At 36.7% G+C, this 19362-nt stretch overlaps 1 protein-coding gene across 1 annotated transcript in view; it reads left to right on the forward strand.

Moving 5' to 3' along the window:
* USH2A (usherin) overlaps nt 1-19362 on the forward strand; it is a 356150-nt gene that overhangs the window by 17970 nt on the left and 318818 nt on the right. The window contains exon 5 of the mRNA XM_015857330.2: nt 3144-3309. Coding sequence (XP_015712816.1) covers nt 3144-3309 — 166 coding nt within the window. The remainder of the gene's footprint in view (nt 1-3143; nt 3310-19362) is intronic.

Below are 19362 nucleotides of genomic sequence, written 5' to 3' on the forward strand. Positions count from 1 at the left end.
AGAGCCCATTCCTGGGGTTCTTAAGTTCATGTCCGCGTGTGTGCAGGTGTATTGGGTTCTCATACAGCAGAGCATATACTTAACTTGAAGTACAAATGTCTAATTTCTAAGCAAGCTGTTGCAGCAGTGTGTTGAGTGAAATCTGTGAAACTCTTGTCAGTGGACTGGGCTGTTCTTGCATAGAGCCTGAAATAGTGAAATGTGTATGCTTAGTTTCAAATGATTAAGCACTGTACAGAAACCAGACTCTCTCAATGTCTGATTATCCATGGACTTGTATAAAACATTACTCTCCTGCTGCTGTATTAATAGCACAGAATGTACATGTTTCTGTTCATTGGCCTTTATAGATCACTTTAAAATCTAAATGTTTTTATTCAGTTTTTGCAGCAGCTTGCTTCATTCCTCTGCCTTGTGAGTTTGCTAATATTCAAGGTAGAAGTGACAGTGGTAGAGCCTAGTACTGAAAATTGAAGTTGGACAACATTTATTCCAGCGGAGAGGAGGATTTGCTGCTGTCCAGACTATTTTTTATTGTCTATTTAAAAAAAGGATTCATTTTCCTCACGAAAAGGGATGTAGAAATCCAGTTCTGAGGAGGTTTTGGAGAAACAGTAATGTATATACAGCCCCTGTAGAGGTTTGACTTGCCAGCTCTCCTCTACTTTGCAGTTCCTGATGTGGAGATGTCTTTGCTAAATGTTATTTGTGGAACTTTTAAATCCCATTAATATACTGGGGGACTCCACTGAACTGGAACTTAATGTAATAGTCTTTTTGTTGCCACCATGCCCTAAAATGGATTATAACTCATTTTAATCATAAAACAAGTTAAATGTTAACAAGCTATTTCATTAACGTAAAAAGTACTTGCATCAAGTGCAGTAGGCCCATGTTTTTTGGATATGCTATAAAAATGTGTATAAGTCTTTGTAAGTATGCTTTTAAGTCCCTGCATATTGGAGATCTTAAAAGCAGGAGAACAGTGAGTAAACACTGATATTCGTAACTCCGGTCTTTAAACTTATTTCCCTTTAGACCGTATGTACAGTAAGTGAGTAAAACTCTTCTGTCTGACTTGTGTTCTTTTCTCATGCTTTATGTGCTCATTAGTTCATCTAAAGGCCTTCAGTAAGCCTGTGCATAGAATGTAGCATAACCTGGGAAACAGTATATGGTGATAACCCTTGGAAGCATAGTAGGATAAGAACATGAGTAGAAGCTTAGCATATATGAATAGTCATTACAGACAGCTTATATCAATTTAGTTTGAACTGGAATAACTGGAGTATAGATGGCCACAAAATAACAAAGGTTTGAGAAAAATGAGCCAGGACCTTTTATGCACCAAAAGGTGTGGTGAAATGGCCTGATTGTGGAGTAGGCGCTAGGTATCTTGCTGCTTTTTTTTTTCCTTCAAAAACACCCGAACAGCTACAATTGCACCTAATTCAGGTATTTTACAGAAGCACTTAGACAGAAGGGGGATGTTGCCTTGAAATGCAGTATGTCTGATTTTGAGCCTGTGCAGATGTTGCCATTCACGTGTAGTTAATGTGTGAGGATCAGCAGTGCCTCTAGATTAGTTTCTTTCAAATGTTTACTTTGTTGATCTCTGTGGTTTTGTTGTTCTTCCTTCAACCCCACCATCAAGAACTACATAGTCAAGAACTGGCTCTATGAGATTGTAGGTTAACAGAAGATCAGAACTTCATAAAGAACAGTGGTTTCTCTCCATAATCATATCTGAAATGGAAATAGTTCTCCCTTTCAGAACTAAAGCTTATGCCTATATCACCTATATTACTGTATGTGGTGGTTTTTTTTTCCCCCCTTCCTCCTGTTTTCTACATTTTGATTTTTTATTTTTTTTTTTTCCCCAGTAGTGAATCATAATCCACATTTGTTCTTTTCAGTTTTCAAAGTGATGTACATCAAGGTCACTTGCCTTCTTAAAGTTTTATCCCCTATGGGGATAAAAACAATGCAGGGTTGTTTGTTTTAGATAACTAAATTAAACAAAAACCTGGATTATCCAATTATTGTTTATCCAGGAACTGGGTAAATCCAGTTCCTAAATATTTTGCTACTTAGCTGAGCCTTTCCTCACATTTATTATCTAGCAAAACTAGTGTGTTTACAGGCAAACAAAACCTTGAAAAGATCAATCAACAATATATTAAGAAACACAATTTTTTTTAAGGTTTGCAAAATAAATATCTGCATTTTGCAAGTTGTTCTTTTGACAACATTCCAGGAGACTAAAATGGTAACAGCTAATTAATCTTTCCCTTGGTTTTAAATGTAAATCAGTGAATACTGGCAGTATCAGAACAGCATTTTGATGCTATTTCTGTAATAAGTAGCAGTGAGTACTGTGGAAAGGTGAAGTTTGGTTTTCTGACTCTCTTGTGAGTTAGATTACTAATTTAGTCTGGTGCAACTGCTATAACATTTGGTTTGTCATGGGTAAGTTGGGGACTGGATTTCTCAAGCAGATGAAATGGAATGTGGAACTTTAAATTTTTTTTTTTTTGTTGTTGTAGTAATGATTAGATTCATAAATAAAATACGTAGCTGATTTGAATCAAGTATCATCTATGTCTTCTCAGGACCCTTAGCATGGTGATTGTTCATTTGTCAAAACTATTTGAACACTTGGAAATGTAACATGGGTTAGCGTAGGTAGTATTCTTGTCCTTATATGTTGTGTTTGATATTGATGTGAAGTCTCCCTGAAAAGAAAACTAACAAGTGGCAAGGAAGCCTTCTGACCTGGCCTTGGTTTTACTGGAATGGGCTGCCCAGGGTAGCGGTAGAGTCCCCATCCTTGTGGGTTTTCAAAAAAAGGGCAGATGCGGCACTGAGGCTCATGGTTTACTGGTTGGATTAGATGGCCTCAGTAGTCTTATTCAACTTTAATAATCCTATGATCGAGGGATTGAATGAAGCCTGTTTGTTAGCTTTTATGCTTAGTACATCCTGTGACTTTCACTGTCAGTGAGCATCTTCTCACAATCTCTATTTTAACATTTATTTTAATGCATTCTGGTTAGCATCACTTTACGGGATATCACCTTGGCAAGAATGTGTATATATGTGTGCTTCTGACCTTATGTTGTTTTTCTTGGTTATTTCCAAAGGTGTGTGATAGAAAAGGCTATTGATGGGCAGACTGTGTTCAAACTCACAATATCTGAGAAAGAGACCATGTTTTATTATCGCACAGTAAATGGTTTGCAGCCACCAATAAAAGTAATGACACTGGGGAGAATTCTTGTGAAGAAATGGATTCATCTTAGTGTGCAGGTGAGTAAAAGAAGAAAACCTCTTTAATATTTGTTGAAATACAACATTTGTGTGAGAAAGGCGTAACTGCATTATCTGTCACAATCCCCAGTTTATCCCTTCTAGTGAAGATAATTTGTGAGTTGTGTAGGTAAGGTTATTAATTTTTGAGTGCATGTTGAGGTGATTGCGAATTTAACACTGGAAGGAAATGCTGTACATACTTGCTAAGCAAATAAGACTACAAGTACTTGCCCTTAAGAGCAGGAGTATTTGCGGTGAAGAAAAACTACTTATTCTCTTCTTAGCAACAATCATGAGTCTCTGAGATTACTCACTAAAAAAAGACAGTGTCATTCCAATGTATATATACAAATATACTTGGAGAGGTATCCCATATAATTTCTAAAACTTCTTACAGTGCATGTAAGTGAACATGTATAAGGGTTTCTTCAAGCCTGTTAGTTATTGCCTCTTACTTTAAAAATACATTTGAATTGTTAAAACAGTGCTTGTGTTCTAATATTTTCTGTTGGCACAGTGTTTTAATAAGTGTACACCTCTGTACTGAGGATAAAGCAAAACAGAGTTCATTTAAAAAATTAAATTACAAAATCTGCGAACAAATGCAAAAGAAATTAAAATGCATTCAGTTATTTGCATGCCTTAGAATTCCCTACAGATGCCCTTGTAAATTCCTGTTTGTAAGCAAAGTTCAACTAATAATTACAAAACAAAATTATCAAGTATTGAGACGTTAATCTTCTCCTTCCTTCATTTCCTTTATCTGGTCTGTTAAATTTCATTTGGTTTACAGCACAATCAAGAAGAGTTTTTCTGCTTTCCTGAAACTTGCTAAAAGGTATTGACTGTGATTTGGATTTTTAGTGCTGATCTTGTCACTCTTAAGAAGTATCTAAGCTGACGCCTTGGTGGGTTGGTTGTTTTTTTTACAGTTTTCTTTTTTCCAGGATAACAGTGTGGTAGTGTGAATAAGATTTTTGCTGTAGGATTAAAAGAGTGACCTTAAGGTAGAACTAATGAACTTTACACTTCAAACACTCTGAAAGTGCTATATTACTGCAGTTGCTGTCAGCCACATTTTGTAGTAGTCTTAGAAACTGTTAAAGCCTGGCATAGAAAAGGAGAGGGTGATTTAAATGTACACACTATTTTAAATTGCATTGCAAAGAGCCCTCAAGTGCTCCTTAGAATTTAGTCATTTGTTTCTTTGGACTGTTGTTCAGTACACTGGGGGAATAAAGATGTACAGTTTCTAGACCCTTACGGGGCCTACAGACTTAATTTTTTGATGTTTCTGAGCTCAAGGTAGAGCTTTACATTCTGTGATTTGTTGTGTTGCTCATCTTGCCATTAAAGATGATAGCGACTACAGCATGATCCATTTCACCCTAGGTATGGCTGTTAAACTTCAGGTAAAAGTTTAAAGTTCTTCAAACTTCTATCAGCTGTCCATAACATTTTTTTCTATAGAGAAATAAATGGAGAAGGACATTATGAGAGGAACTATACAGAAATCACTATTCTCTCTGTATAAGAAAATAGGATAATAAACTGGAAGTAGGTTTAAATTAGACATGAGGAATAAAATCTTCACTGAGGAGGAAGTGGCACAGCTATCTAGAGATTTTGTGTTGCCCATCTCTGCAGGTGCCATGTTGGATCGGGCCCATGGCAGCCCTGCCCACATTTTGGGGTTGGGGCTGGGTGAGCTTTAAGAACCTTTCCAACCCAAACCATTGTGTGGCTCTGAGCAAAAGTAACATTCATATGAAAGTGTTTTTTTTCCTCCAGACTGTAATATTTGATGTTTCCCAAGCATCTGGAGATTTCAGCTTTGTCTTCAACTGGTGGAAAAATGAGAATGGTGGACAATGTGGTTTTATAGACATCACAGTGGAAGAACTTGGAGTTACACCTAAAAGTACAAATCATCCAGTCTTTGCACAAATGTAGCTTCTGACTCCTCTGACTGATTGCCCTTATCCCCAGGCTGTGAACTGGCAGGGGGACTGTAGCACGAAGTAGGCCCTTGCTTGCTCTGTTCGTGAGATACCACAAGTGAAGGCAGCAGGGGGAGCTGTGGCAGAATGCAGCTTTAGGCGAGTTACTGCTGCTGTTTTACAGTGTAGACTTTCCCTTTTGTTGAGGCAGATCTGACTCCTGCAGAAGATTAGCATGCTGAGTTCTGTGACACTTTAGTAGACATAGGCTGGATTTTCTAGCAGGGACGAGTGCTGGGACTAATGTCGGTAAATTAGAAAATATAGGTGTTTTCCTCCTGACATGTTGGTTTTAAAGTAGGTATGGTGTCATCAGCAGAGTTGCTTTAAACAGGAACAAAAAGGAAATTGATCTTCTACCAGTAGCAATGAAAAACAGATTCAGCAACTTCTTCAGTACTTATCTGAATTTGGTGTGTCAGAACATTCTCTGGCATCTTTCTTTTAATGGGAGCTCTTACCAAACAAAGCTGGATGACATGTCTTGATGTGTAAAATCTATTCAGAATTGACACCTTGCTTGATGTCTTTTTTTTTTTTTTTTGGCCGAAAGGAAAAATGTTTGTGTTTTGAGACAACTGAGTACTGTGTTTGATAAGACAGCTGAAATGAAATGGAATGTATGTTATCATGTATGTGATTAAATTTGTATTTATGATGAAAGGTATAGGAGCACTACTTAGGGTTTTTTTGTTATATCTAGAGTTGTCTAGAACACCTAAAAGCCTGTGGGTTTGAAGGGAAGAGAGATGAAATGGAATGCATCTACTCTAAACAGGATGTTATGAAACATAACTGTGGATCATGCATAGAGAATAGGACAATCTGTTTGGATTCTTTTTTTTATTTGCTTAAAATATTTAGATAATATGGTTCAGGTACTGTTGGTAACTGAAACTATGCGTGGTAATGATGCTCTTGCTTATTATGAAAATGTTTTAGCTGTGTCAGAGTTGCCCAAAAATTCAAAGTAGAAGCATTAAATGCTGCAATTAACATCCCTGTGTTTGAATATACATGGCTTCCCTAACAGAGGAAGCATATTTACTCCTTATTTTCCCTGAGTCTATTAAAAAAAAAAAAAAGTGTAGTTTTTTTCCTCTTAATTTAGCGAGAATGTGTCTTTGTAGGGAATGCAAGTGGGTCAAGATAGATAACTTAAGTTCCATTGGCTGTAAGCCTGATGAGGCTCTTTCTGCAGACTATTGTAAGGTATTATTCTAAACCATCAGTATTACATGCTTAACTGGCAGATGAGGGAGACTGTCTAACTTTAGGCTGGTTTGGTTGCTTTTTATTTTTGACTGGAAAAACAGCTAAGGCTTTTGGTCTTAGTAACAGTTTTCATGGTGGACTGGTGAATTTTTGTTGTTTTTGTGTTTTGGTTGTGGTTTGCAAGAAGAGTACACTTACTAACTGTTCATGAAAGAGGTCCTCAGCTGAGTAGTTATGATCTGTGGCCACTTCTGAACCTCTGTGCTTATATAAAACTGATTCAGGCCAGACCTCTCCAAAGCCAAGCAGAGCTGGGAACCTAAACACACTGAAGTTAACACTATGAGCCAGAACAATAGGAGGCATTTGTATATGAATGCTAGGAGAGGATCTTGAAGTACTGGTGGCAGATGTGAAACTGACAATAGCAATGGAAATGTGATAGGGGTGGCAGGTATGTCTGGAAATCAGCCATAGGAGTGTATGAGCTATTCAGGAATGATAAAAATGGAAACTAAACAGTGAAATGACATCAGATAGTAATTGATGAAGAAAGGAAAATGCAGGCTAAAAGGAGTTTCTTTGGAATAAAATAATTCTGGGAGAGAAGAAGGGTAGTAAATGAATTCTGCTGAAGTAATATAGGCTTTTAATTTCTCAAGTTTGGATTTAGATGTGTCATTCATTAGGGAAGTACTATTGAGAACTGTGTTGTTGAAGAGAGTTATGCTCTAGTTTATAACTGGGAAGTTAAAATTCTCTAACAAGAGGGCCTATGCATTTCTGTTTTCATGCAGAAAGGTTTCTTCACTAACTGGAAATCTAAGCAGAAAATTTGGATTCCAGCTTTGTTATGTGATGAGGGCATTACTAGAGATGTTGGTTTAAAAAAAAATAAAATCATTTCAGATAGAATAAATAAATGGTTTTGTAGCTGCACTTTTGGGTTTCAAAAAGAACAAGCAAACAGGATAATTTCAATGAAACTAGACAAACTGAGAAGTCTAGATATTAAATTGAAAAAGTCCTGAGAGTTCTTCAAAACAAATAGTGTTAACAGGATTCTCTGCCATTAAGATGGGGGGGAGGGGATTGAGGTACAGTACTCTGGCTTATGTGAGTGAATAAGCACCTTTGCAATTAGAGATGACAGTCTACAGACACACGGGAATGGGGGAGGAAATTTGCAGAGAAAGCTATGTAGGAGTAGAAATAAAACTCTAAAGAAATCAAACTGGATTAGATTTTGCAGTGACAGTTAAGTGGTAAACAGGTTATTAAGATCGTAGACATAAGAAGGCAAGAGGGTGAAGATTTGCTTGAGGTTAAGGATTATTTGACTAAGGTCCCAAACCAAACAAGTGATGTGAAGACAATTGCTCAGCCTCTCCCACATGTAGATTGCTGCCCAGCCAGTGTCTGAGCAACAGCCACCATAGAAAACAAACCTCCAACTCCCTGATGTCCCTGTTCTATTCCATGTATGTTAAGTATGATGCCATATTGTATGGAATAGTTGTTTGGTCGGTTTAGGTCAGCTGCATCCCCTCCATACTACTTGCCAAACCATAGCTTAGTTGCAGGAGTGGAATGTGTATAATGTAGTAGGGAGAGAGCAGCTTTGAAAATGTTGAAGCACTGTTTAGCAATAGCCAAAATACTAGTGTGGATCAGCACTGTTTCAGCCACAAATTTAAAACACAGAACAGCACAAGCAGCAATGAAGTAAGTCAACTTCATCCCAGCTGGAGCCAGTAAAAAGAGGAAGGAAAAAAGGATCATGGTAACACAGACCTATTTGCCTTGACACACTGGCATATGAGGATTTAGAGAAGATTTTGAAGGAACAGATAAAGTTGTGGAAGTAAATGGAAAATGGGATAAAGTGAAGCATGGATTTACTAAAGATAGTTCATCACTGTCTAACGTCTTAGCTTTTTTGCTTTTTTTTTTTTTTTTTTTTGATGAGAAAACTGATTTTCAAGCAAAGTAAATCTGTCAGATTTCCTCTATCTGGAGTTCAGTATTAGTATTGTTGTGACACCCCATGAGAAGTTGTAAGAGTCAAAGGGATTGCTCATAGGGAGGGGTAGCAATAGATACTGCTCAAAGAAGTCTGTGATCTATAGAAAAAAGTACAGTTGAATTCTTAGAAAAATTAGTCTTAGGTTGAGTCTTATGTTTTCGTTAATGATCTTGGCAGAAATATTAGGAGTGTACTGACATCTGGTAATGTCAAATGGACAGGCATAATCAGAGATGAACAGGAAAAACTGAATGACTGAAAAGACTAGGGTAACAGGTACAAAATAAAAGTTGATATTGTAAAATTGCATGCACCTCTAAAATCATGTGTTGATGAAATGCATCTGGAGAGGTTTCTGAAGCAGTGAGAGAAAAGCATTATTGCTGCTGTTTCAGTCTGAGGCTGTGTGCAAAATTCTGTGTATAGCTTCAGATGTTCATAGTTAGAGAATGTAATTCAGAGCAGGAATAACAGATGTATGCTGACAGTGAAAGGTGCTGTGTGTGCCTTACAGAAGATGATTTAAGATCCTTCTTTTGGGATTTGACTACAGTGAAGAGTAAGAGGTCTTACAGTTTTCTTCTCTAAATCTGTCGGAGAATGATCACCACACAAAAGGGGGGAGGGGGGAGAAGCTATTTAACGTGGGAGACTGTTCTGCTACAACAGACTATTTCTGAAAGTCTTCTGACCAGAATACCATGGTTAAAAAGTTACTTTAAAGTACAGTAACTGTCCTAAAAAGAACAGTGTGATACAGTGCATCCAATGGGAGAAGGGAATTTGCATCACAGATTTGTGAAGGTGGACTAGGGGATTTTTTTTTTCCTTTTCATGCAGTATTATAGTAGCAACCACTGCCAGAAGTGTGTTGAGCATGAGTCACTAACAGTCTTGAAATAGACTCTGAAAAAGGGTACTTGAGACTAGATGGCATCATTCTAACAATAACGTCTTACTAGTAGTGAAACTACTGAAAAGTATCTTTCACTGATTACAGTTTGTAAACGAGTTTGTTTTTAACCTCTACAATATATAACAGGTCTTTAGACTTTGAACCTTGTTTCCTTGAAAGTACTGTCACTATTCCAGATGATTTCAGTAGGTGAGGATCAAGTCCTTGAGATTTCTAAGAGTTTTAGAGTCCTGTTTTTTGACTCTAACTCAATGATATTTATCACTGTGCCATTATGGGGCCATATTAGCAAAACAAAAACCAAAAAGCAAACAACCTTGATTGTAGATGCACTGTGGAATAATGAATACATGGAATATATATATTTTATTAAATGACTCAATATGTACTGAAGGTGAAGCCTCAGGGAAACTCATCTTAAAATATGATCTTGCAGAGAAATCTAAAATTTGAAAGCATAGGAAAGCATGATTAAGGGCTGCTGCATACCTCATCTCTGAGTAGTGATGCCAGTATCAGGTCTGTGCTGCTTAGTAACAGCACCTTCACTATATAATTTTTTTTTCCGTACAGTTTTACTGCTAAGGGTTTCCTCACTTTCCCTTTGATACTTCAGAATTTATTTAACTAGTTAAGAGTTAATAAGGGTGAAATTTAAACATAAATTTTCAGATCAATCCAAAGCTGCTGAAATGGGAGATTCTTTGAGAACATGTCAGATTGATGTATTTGTTTCATATGTAGTGTCTGCAATTATAAAAATAATCTTTTTACTAACCTTTATTTTGCCTGATCATATCTGTGTAACTCTGCCATGTTTTGGCAGACGATAGCACATTAAAAGCTTTAGAAAGTAAGTTTAAAATCTAAATGTGGAAAGGTAACCGTGACTGAATTACTCTCCCGGGAGTAAAATGCTCTTAGAGTGCCTATTGAAATCAGCATTATCATTTCAATACATGTCAAATGTGAGTCATTTCCTAGTTTAGGCAAAATTTCTTTATAAATCTTTAAATCTTCCAGTTCTTTCAAGAAAAGGTTAAAGTACTTACAATTTAATGAGACCGCTTTACATCATAACTGTTTGACTATTGAGAGAAAACTTGTCCTTTCCAATTTGTGAAATACTTCTGTTTTCTACACAAGTTCTTGAATACTTTTGAAAAATTTTATTAAAAGCAGATAACCTCAGACTTAAAAGCAGGAAAACATTTTCTCTATGCATGCTCTGTGTATATATTATGAAATATAAGGTGTCTGGTATAATGGTATATTCCTTGAGATTAGTAAGAATGTAGGAAAGCTGGGAGGCATTTTGTCACGGGGTTATCCCTAGATATCAGTCTGACAGGGGGGCACAAGCCCCAGTGGAGGAAAAAAAAGAGGAGGCAAAAGCAAAAAATAAGGCCCTGGGCCACGCACTCTGGGACAGTGGGAAGGGCAGAGAGCGAGCAGATCGTTCTAACAAAGAGAAAACACAACGGCAATGATCTGAGGAGGAACGGGAATTTAGTGAATGTAACCAACTCAAACAAAATGAGAGAGAACCCTAAGTAGGAGTCAAACCACGACAGTGTGAGGGAAGCACTTGCTTTTCTCCACGGTGAGCTAAGACAGCCAGAGGCAGAGAGCAGCTGGGGTCCGGTCCGGAGTCCCACCCTGCTTCCTCCTCATGCCAAGTCCTCCGGGGATGCCGCCCCTCCCCTCTGGTAACCCAAAGTGCCCAAAAAGGTGGTAACAGGAACTAGACATGACCTCTTTAACTGCCACTGTTCTGCATGGTGTTCTGATGTGGAATACCAACAACAGAAATCACAAAACCACAGCACATTTTAATGAAACAAATAATTTTGTTTTCCTGCTTAGTATCCATTTGGAGTAGTTTATCGCTCCCAGAAAGGGAGGTGAGAGTCTGAAGCAGCTCTGCATATTAAGGCTTTTGCTCTACTATTTGCAGTTGTCTGCTAAAAACTCAAATGATGCTTCCAACAGACATGAGATACTTTGTTGTTATTATTATTGGTTTGTTGCTTAATCTCCCACTATTACCGCTTCTGCTGTTGAATTTGCAACCTTTGGGATCTCTTGTACAAACAACTTGTGTTGCCTCCAGAAGTCCTACTGTGATGGTTGCCTCTTCTCCTGGACCACAGTAACTAGAATTTAGACTGTTTTTGTTGATTTGAGATTAATTTGTCATAACTTCAGCTCTTTAAGAAGCAGACATTCCCCAGATCTGTTTGGGATCCTTTTTATCACCATTTATCTCTTAAAACATGTTCATCCTTTCTTGCCTGAATATGAATTCCATGAAGTTTCTACACATCTGGAGACTTAGAATTAGTCTAAAATCTGCCAGGGAAAACAAGACACAGAGCTTCATCAATGCCTGGATTTCATTTTTGGAGAAAGGCAAAAACAGACATTTTATCATTGCTGTTCTGACCACTCATCTAGAATTTGCAAATATTTTTCAATTGCAAAAATAAAACTTACTGAAGTCTGATTGGAGTGTATATCACATATGGTAGGAATAGAATCAGATCTTTGTATGACCAGTGCTGGGGCTTTGCCTGACATATGTGTGTGTAGTAGAAAACTTAAAACCCATTGAGTTTTATTTATTTTTCTCTTTATTTATAAAAAACAAAAGTGTGGCAGCAATTAAATTGTAATTTTAATAACAGGAGCACTGTGTTAGGAATTATTTGCATTCTTAATCTAAAGTGTTGGTTGGTTTTTTTTAGCTATCCTACAGTCTTTAATGTATATTTGGCATTTTCTGCAAAAGATATTTTGGTGGCAGTGTGTGAATCTAAAAGGAAATAATTTGTCCGCTGCTTAGAGAGGAATGTGTTGAAAGGTGAAGAACAGAATAAAATATGCTCAAACGTTCAATATAAAAATAGTTGAAATTCCATAGCTGGAGGTAAATACTGAGAGGAATGCTCATAGTATTTTATAAATTAAGCAGTGATCTTTTAGTAATTGTTTCCTCATTGCTAGAAAACTGAAGTACTGAGAAGCAAACCAAATATACCATTTGACATAGGAACCCTCAATTCTGTGTTGATCTCCTAGAAGTGGTGTATGTGTTCAAGCGAGTTCCCAACTTTATATACTACTTCAGTCTAATGACTACTCTTCTGATTTCTGTGTGCACTCTGGTCATATGGCAAGCCAACTCTGAGAGACTGGAGTTAGTGATGTCTACTTGATATGACTTGGTATAGATGGAGATAACACAGGGTGCTTCCATATTAGTAATTGTGTGCATGAAGAGTTTTATGTAGGTTTGCTTTCTGTTAATAACTGGAGACTTGTGGTATACACAGGAGGGCACTGCTAGTGTGTTTGTATTTGCAGACTTTCTGAGGAGTCTAAGCATAATGTTTTCCCCTGAAATATCATCACTTAGTACAGAACGTTCTTCATGAAAACAGAAGGTCCTACAGCAGGTTGTTCTGTGCAGTGGATGAGTAAGGAAATGACAACTGGTTTGATCTTTACAGGTTGAGATAGATGGACCACAGATACTGAACCATTGTCAATTCTTCATTATTTATGATTGTTACTAAATTGATATTTCTTTGCAAGAAACTTGAAACTTTCTTGTTGTTTTAAAAACAACAATTGAGTATTGCCAAATAGAGCAGCTTCTTTTTCTTGGTTATTAAAAAAAAAAAAGAAATTCTATATCTAGTTCAGGTATCTCTATCTTAAAGGCAAGAACTTAAGTCAGAAGTCTGATCAAGAGATGGAAGATGAAACTTTGATGTTTTCTTTATGCAACTTCATTTGTGGAAACACTTTCATGCTCTACCAAAACAATCCCCTGAAGTCAGGTTTGAACTCTTTTTTTCTTTTTTTTTTTTTTTTTTCCCCCTTTTGACTTAGTCTACTAGTTTGGATCTCTACTGCAAAGCTTTCATGAAATGCTTATTAACTCAGGAGAAAAATAGCTAATTTACCAAAACAAACTAACCAAGCACAACACTAAGGGTAAATTGTTATCAAAAAGTCTTAGCGAGTTACAGTACAGTGAAAGAAAGATAGTATAGGATAGAAGGTATGGGACTGAAGTAAGTTTTCTGGGAGGAATACAAATAGAATCAGGCAATTTTGTAGTTACTCGATCATGAAGGCAAATCTAATCCTTAAGGGAGAAAATAGGACTTTATTTGCAAAAATTGTATGTTTCCTCTAACTGAATACATAGAACTTTTGTGATGAGGCATTCAGAGGGCAATATTTATTTTCTTATGTAGTTACAAAGGCAAAGAGAAGGATTTTAACCATCTATCCCGGCATAGCTGTTCAAGTACAGTAAAACCAGTGCATTCTTGAATCGTGTATGGAGATGGCTTATGAGTGTGAGTATGGAGCAGTTCAGGGTGATGCAGAATTCTTCACATATAGGCAAATAAAGACCAGAATTTCACCTACAGCTGATAGTGCAATACAGGGTTAATAATTACACGTTACTGACTGTTCTCTTCATTTGTGCAGGTCTCTGCTTATTCTTTCACTATTGCAGTACAGAGACTTTATTCAGAAGGGACATTTCATTTGACATCTACATCTCATCCCTAACTTATGTGATTACAAGTACTACAGGAAAATTCAGAGTCTCTTAGTGCTGTGTTTTTAGTGGAGGAGGTGCAGAAAAATGTGCATTGTTATGACATGATCTAATATGTACAGTCAGACATTGTTTCAATTAATTTTGTCCAGTCTATTTTATGTAACTGTTTTAGCTGCTGAAAAGAAGCTTGTCAAATCTTTAATGTATCTTTTCACATTACTATAGTGAACCTTGGAGCATGGATCTGAATTGTTCTGTGACGTGGGGGAAGCAGTCATTATGTAGCAAGAAAGTATTTCTGTGTATTTTCAGATCTGATGACTAGGATCCTTTTATTATGCTTTATTGTTTGGAACTCATTTGCAATACAAGAGTCTCTTGTTACACCTTTCTATGTAAAAACAGTTTTAATTACTAAAAATAGTAATTAAAACAACGCTTATTTGTGAATTACTTCAGTTTTCTACAAAGTCTGTATTTGAAATATTGACCTCACATTCTCCCTCTCCACTGACAAGGTAGAATAAACATATCTTAAGACATCATTAATAGATTGAAACAAGAGCTAATAATGGGTTGACACACAAAATAAGGAAATTTTTTTCAGTAGTATAGTGCTGGCTGAAATAGAAAGGGGCAGATCTGTTGTTAACTGTTTTCAAATTATTTACTATAACAGTACTGGTGACACACTCACCAACAAAGGAGTAAATAAAGATTGCCATACCATGATTGGACTGTGTACTTTGTGGCAGAAGGATCAGTAATCTCCAATTCAACATTTTGAAACAATATTTATTTATTTAAAAACTAGTTCTTTAAAAATGCAGAACATTGCAAAATCTCTTTTCACATTGATCTTTCTTTATCTTTGGCCTTGTTTATCAGATAATTGACATTGTGGGTTGTATCACTCAGTTTGTAACAGTACAAAAATTACCCTTGTCCAAAAAATAAATGACATTCATGATTCTTATTTGGTATCTTTCTGCTTTCTGTTACTTACGTTTCTCCAATTTCAAGGCTTTATTTATGAAATATCTATAGTTTGTTTGAAGTGTGTAAGCCACTGGGCCACTCAGCTTTCCAGTTACCTTCTGATTTCACTGTTTGGGGTCAAGTTTGTATTAATACATGGCTTATTCTTGAACAGAAATTTAGTTGATTCAGGAGCAGTTCAGGGTCCCATCATTTTCTTCCCCTTTTTCTTTCTTTTTTTTCTTTTTTCTTTTTTTTTTTTTTTCTAATGTGTGTTGTTCTTCAGGGAGTTCAAGCTGAACTACTGGATCTCTGAACAAAAGGAAAGACTTGGATTGAAGGAAAACCATTTCCCATTGAGAAGGGATTAACATTGTAGAAGATAGTGAAAAAGAAAAGTAAAGGAGGGCAAAGAGAAAAGCTAAATATCTTTTATACAAATGCTAGGAGCATATGTAATAAGATTACTGAATTGGAGTTACATGTTTTCAAGGATAAGTGTGATATTATTGGAATAAGAGAGACAACCAGGAAAATGAAGAGGGATTTAAAATGCCAAGATACCGAGTTCTAGTGAAGAGAAAGTTAATATAAAGCTGGAAGAGATGTAACAATATTGCTGAAGGATGATACTTAATCTGCAGTAGAGCTTCCTCCCCCCCCCTTTCTTTTTCCCACAAAGTTCAGTAGTTTGCATACAAGTTAAGGACAATTTGATGTAGTTGTAATTCTCAACTGTTGTGCTACATTTGCAAATGGTCATGGAGGGGAAAAAAAAGCTGAAACAATAAAAATATTCATCAAGATGTAAGGTGGATATCAAGAAAGCCAGAACTTTAATTTGAAGAAAAATTATAAAGTGTTGTGGAGGACAGGTTACTATAGATCACTTAGAATTAACTGTGTTAAAACTACAAATGAGAGCATGTTTCCGCTTTTACTGTAAGGTTGCTCCTTTTATTCACTTATAGAAACAATCCATACAATAGGGATGCAAACACTGTCATGGAAAGATTGCAAATATAATTCTGTATGTGGAGGTAAGGAGCAAAAATGATCATAAAATTCTGACATTTGAAATGGTCATGGGGTGAGAGTATATACTAGATGGAGAAAGCAGCCCTAAAGTTATTGATTTTAGCAAAGCTAACTTTGAAGGGAAGCAAAATACTCCTGAGACTTTTGCCTGCAATCCTGTGATGAATGGGAAATCCACTCCACACAAGTAGAGAGTACATAGTGTATAAAACACGTAGAAAGGCCACAATTAAAATTCATCCCAGTTAAGTCAAGAAAAGGAAAGGCCGATATGGGCCTGAGGCAAAAGGAGGAAAGGCAAAGAGACAACTTGCCCCTCCCGACCCTATGCTTTTTCCTTCCCCTTCGCTCTTCTTTAGCATTTCTTCTGCTGCCCCTTTATCTTCTCCAGCCCTTCTGTTTCATGACAGTTCAGTCACTGTGGTCCCCTGATGAGGTTTTTTCTTCAGGTCTGTGTTTTTCTATACACCAGATTTCTCGGAGCATGAGCACGACTGTCTTGTGTGTTCAGAACATGTGCAAGTCTCTACTTCCTCCCCAACCCCAGTACTTGCATTTTGCATCCCCTTAAACACAATTTTTGAGATTGAAGTAACTGATTTTTCCTTTTTCACAATTTCATTTGTTTGCAGCTCTAGGATGATTGAAAGTTGCAGTATGATGAGAAAAGGAGTGAGGCAAGAGGGGCTGGGAAACGTAGGCAAATAGGTTCATGTAACAACTCAAGTAGACAGTGGGGCTGTACAAAAAAAAAAAAATCTGATTTTTAAACAAACAAAAAGAAAGCAAAACAAAAACACGGCTGTGCTGTAGTGTCTACCACTGGAGTAGAGGGACTGTTCTGGGAAAGAAAGGTTAAACAACCAAGTAAGAGTTGCAGGTGGTATTTGTTTCTCTTGTGCTAAGTGTCCTGGATGCACAGTCTGGGATGTAGCATGCTTTCTATTCTCCAGCATTCTCTTCCCATATACATGCGTTAACAGAAATATTGTTTCAAGATAGCTGTGAGAAAGCAAGTAAATCGATTGTATTAAAGATTTGAATCTGAGGAGGTGTAAAATGCCATAGCTGAAGCTGTAGTTAATTTACAGTAGCTGAAGGTCTGGCCCTTAACAAATGCAAGTGTTTTATTTTTTTTTACAAGGTAAATTTTATTTTTTAAAACTGAACAAAGATGTTAACGACAAAAGAAGTGGGTTTCAGAGAGATTTAATGGGACAGTGATTAAAGAATGAATGGACTCTTTTTGTCAGTCAGTCTACATGTGCATATATGTCACAGTGATTTGTTAACTGTGGAAATTGACTATGGCCACTGACAATGACCATATGGTCCTATGGTAGCCAGCTGATGACTGACTGACCAGTTTTTGAAGATGGTATGAGGGATCATAAAGTTTAGTTCCCTGTGTATTATGAAGATAGTTGCATCTATATTTAAAGCTTTCTGTCACCGGAGCACTCTTGGTGTTGTCAAACTGTCTATTGGACTGGATGAGCTGCAAGTTCTTGCAATTGAATGTCAATAAGACCAAAGCAATTTTGGTTGATTCATAGCGCCAGCTTAAGTATATTCACTTGCACAGATTACATTTGACAGATAGTTACCTTCAGCTGAACTCTGTGGTTAGAAGCCTTGGTATACTCTTGACAGTGAGCTTAGAGTTGATGCCTTATGTTTATTTCATATCCTGTTTTTGCCTTCCTAATACTGCATGTGTATGTCTACATTTAAATAAATTCACAGCTGAAGTACTAGTCAGCCCACTTGTTATCTCTGGACAGAATGTTGTGATGAGTCAATTCCAGTATTTTAAAAATAGCGTTGTTTTGTTTTTTGTTTTTAACCATTCTAGCAGTTTTAATTTCAAAAGGCACCTATTTGAGGGTTTTTTGTTTGGAACTCCTTGTAAAGCGTATATTGTAGTCTATTAACAAGAGTAAAATCAGGGGGGAAAAAAAGCAGAAGATACAATCGAAGATGAAAAGGTTTTATTCCTTCTGGAATGTTTTTTTTTTTTTTTTGTATTCTAACTGTTTGCTGGCCTGCAGGAAAATATATTCAACACAGGTGTTATTAAACCCTGTTATATTAGAGAAAGGTAAGATCCTCTTGTTTCTGCAACATGAGTGTGCATGGTATCAGATACAGATGTCTGTGCATCCTCTATAAATCTTGTAGAGAAAAGCTTCTTCCCAGGTCTTTTCTTGCAAAACTCCTAAAATATTCTGGGATAATATACAGTTTAATTCACTTATTCCCTTGTTCCCACTTATGGGGATCTTAGGTATTTTGAAGCTTCATTTGCAGTGTACTGAGGAAGGACTGAATTCTGAATTATTTCAAAACATTTTCCTGTGCAGCCTTCTATTCAGCTTAAAGCAGCACCCTGATTTTTAAGAGAATTTAGTGATTTAATGCCAAATAGCTTGCATGTGTGCTGTTTCTGTCCACTTCCAATTCAGTATCTGCTTTTAGAAGATGCAGGTGATTTTTCTATAGAGCTTAAACAAGTGATGAAAGGTAAATTTTGGAGTTCCTACATAATTTTTTAAATGACCATTTGGAGTGTAACCTCCTTGAATGAATATGAATGAACAAAAGATACTTTATAAATTTCCCTGTTTGTACTCACTTATTTTTGGTTTGGTTTGATGGGCAAAAATCAAAGAGCGTAAGGGTTTTAAGGAGCTGCAATAGTTATTCAAGGCTGTACTTCTCTCCTCAGCTTAATCAAATCCAAACTGTAAGGGTAGGGGAAAGAGTGACCAGATTTGCAAATGCCACCAGTCTGATTAAAGTTAAACAGTATGCAGAGGTCCACAGGATACCCTAACAATCTTTCTGGGAGCAAGCTGAACAAATTCTTGTGATAATATACAGGGAACTTCTAGGTGAAGCAGAATCACGCTTGATGGCTAAGTCATCAGCAGGTTTTTACTGGTATAGAAGGTGTAATTTTTTTTAAGTATTATGTGGGTAAATTCTCTGAACTCACTTTTCCCCTGGTTGCTGCCCCCCCCCAATTCCCATCAATGTGGTTATTAGCCTTTTTTTTTTTTTTGTCTGCTTGAGAAGAAGTAATGAGGTAAATTTCTTATGATGTGTCCTTGCTCTCATGTCTCCTCCATAAATTCACTATCTTTTGCCAAACTTCAGATCTGCAAGATACCCCTTGTTGTCTCCATTTTCATTCGAAATAGAAAACTAAAATTTGTATAGCAAAAGTTTGAGAGTGAACTCTATATGTGACTCTAAGAGGGTGGGGGAGGGGGTAAGAGTACTATAGGTT

The sequence above is a fragment of the Coturnix japonica genome, chromosome 3 (assembly GCF_001577835.2).
Source record: "Coturnix japonica isolate 7356 chromosome 3, Coturnix japonica 2.1, whole genome shotgun sequence".
Classification (NCBI taxonomy): Eukaryota; Metazoa; Chordata; class Aves; order Galliformes; family Phasianidae; genus Coturnix; species Coturnix japonica.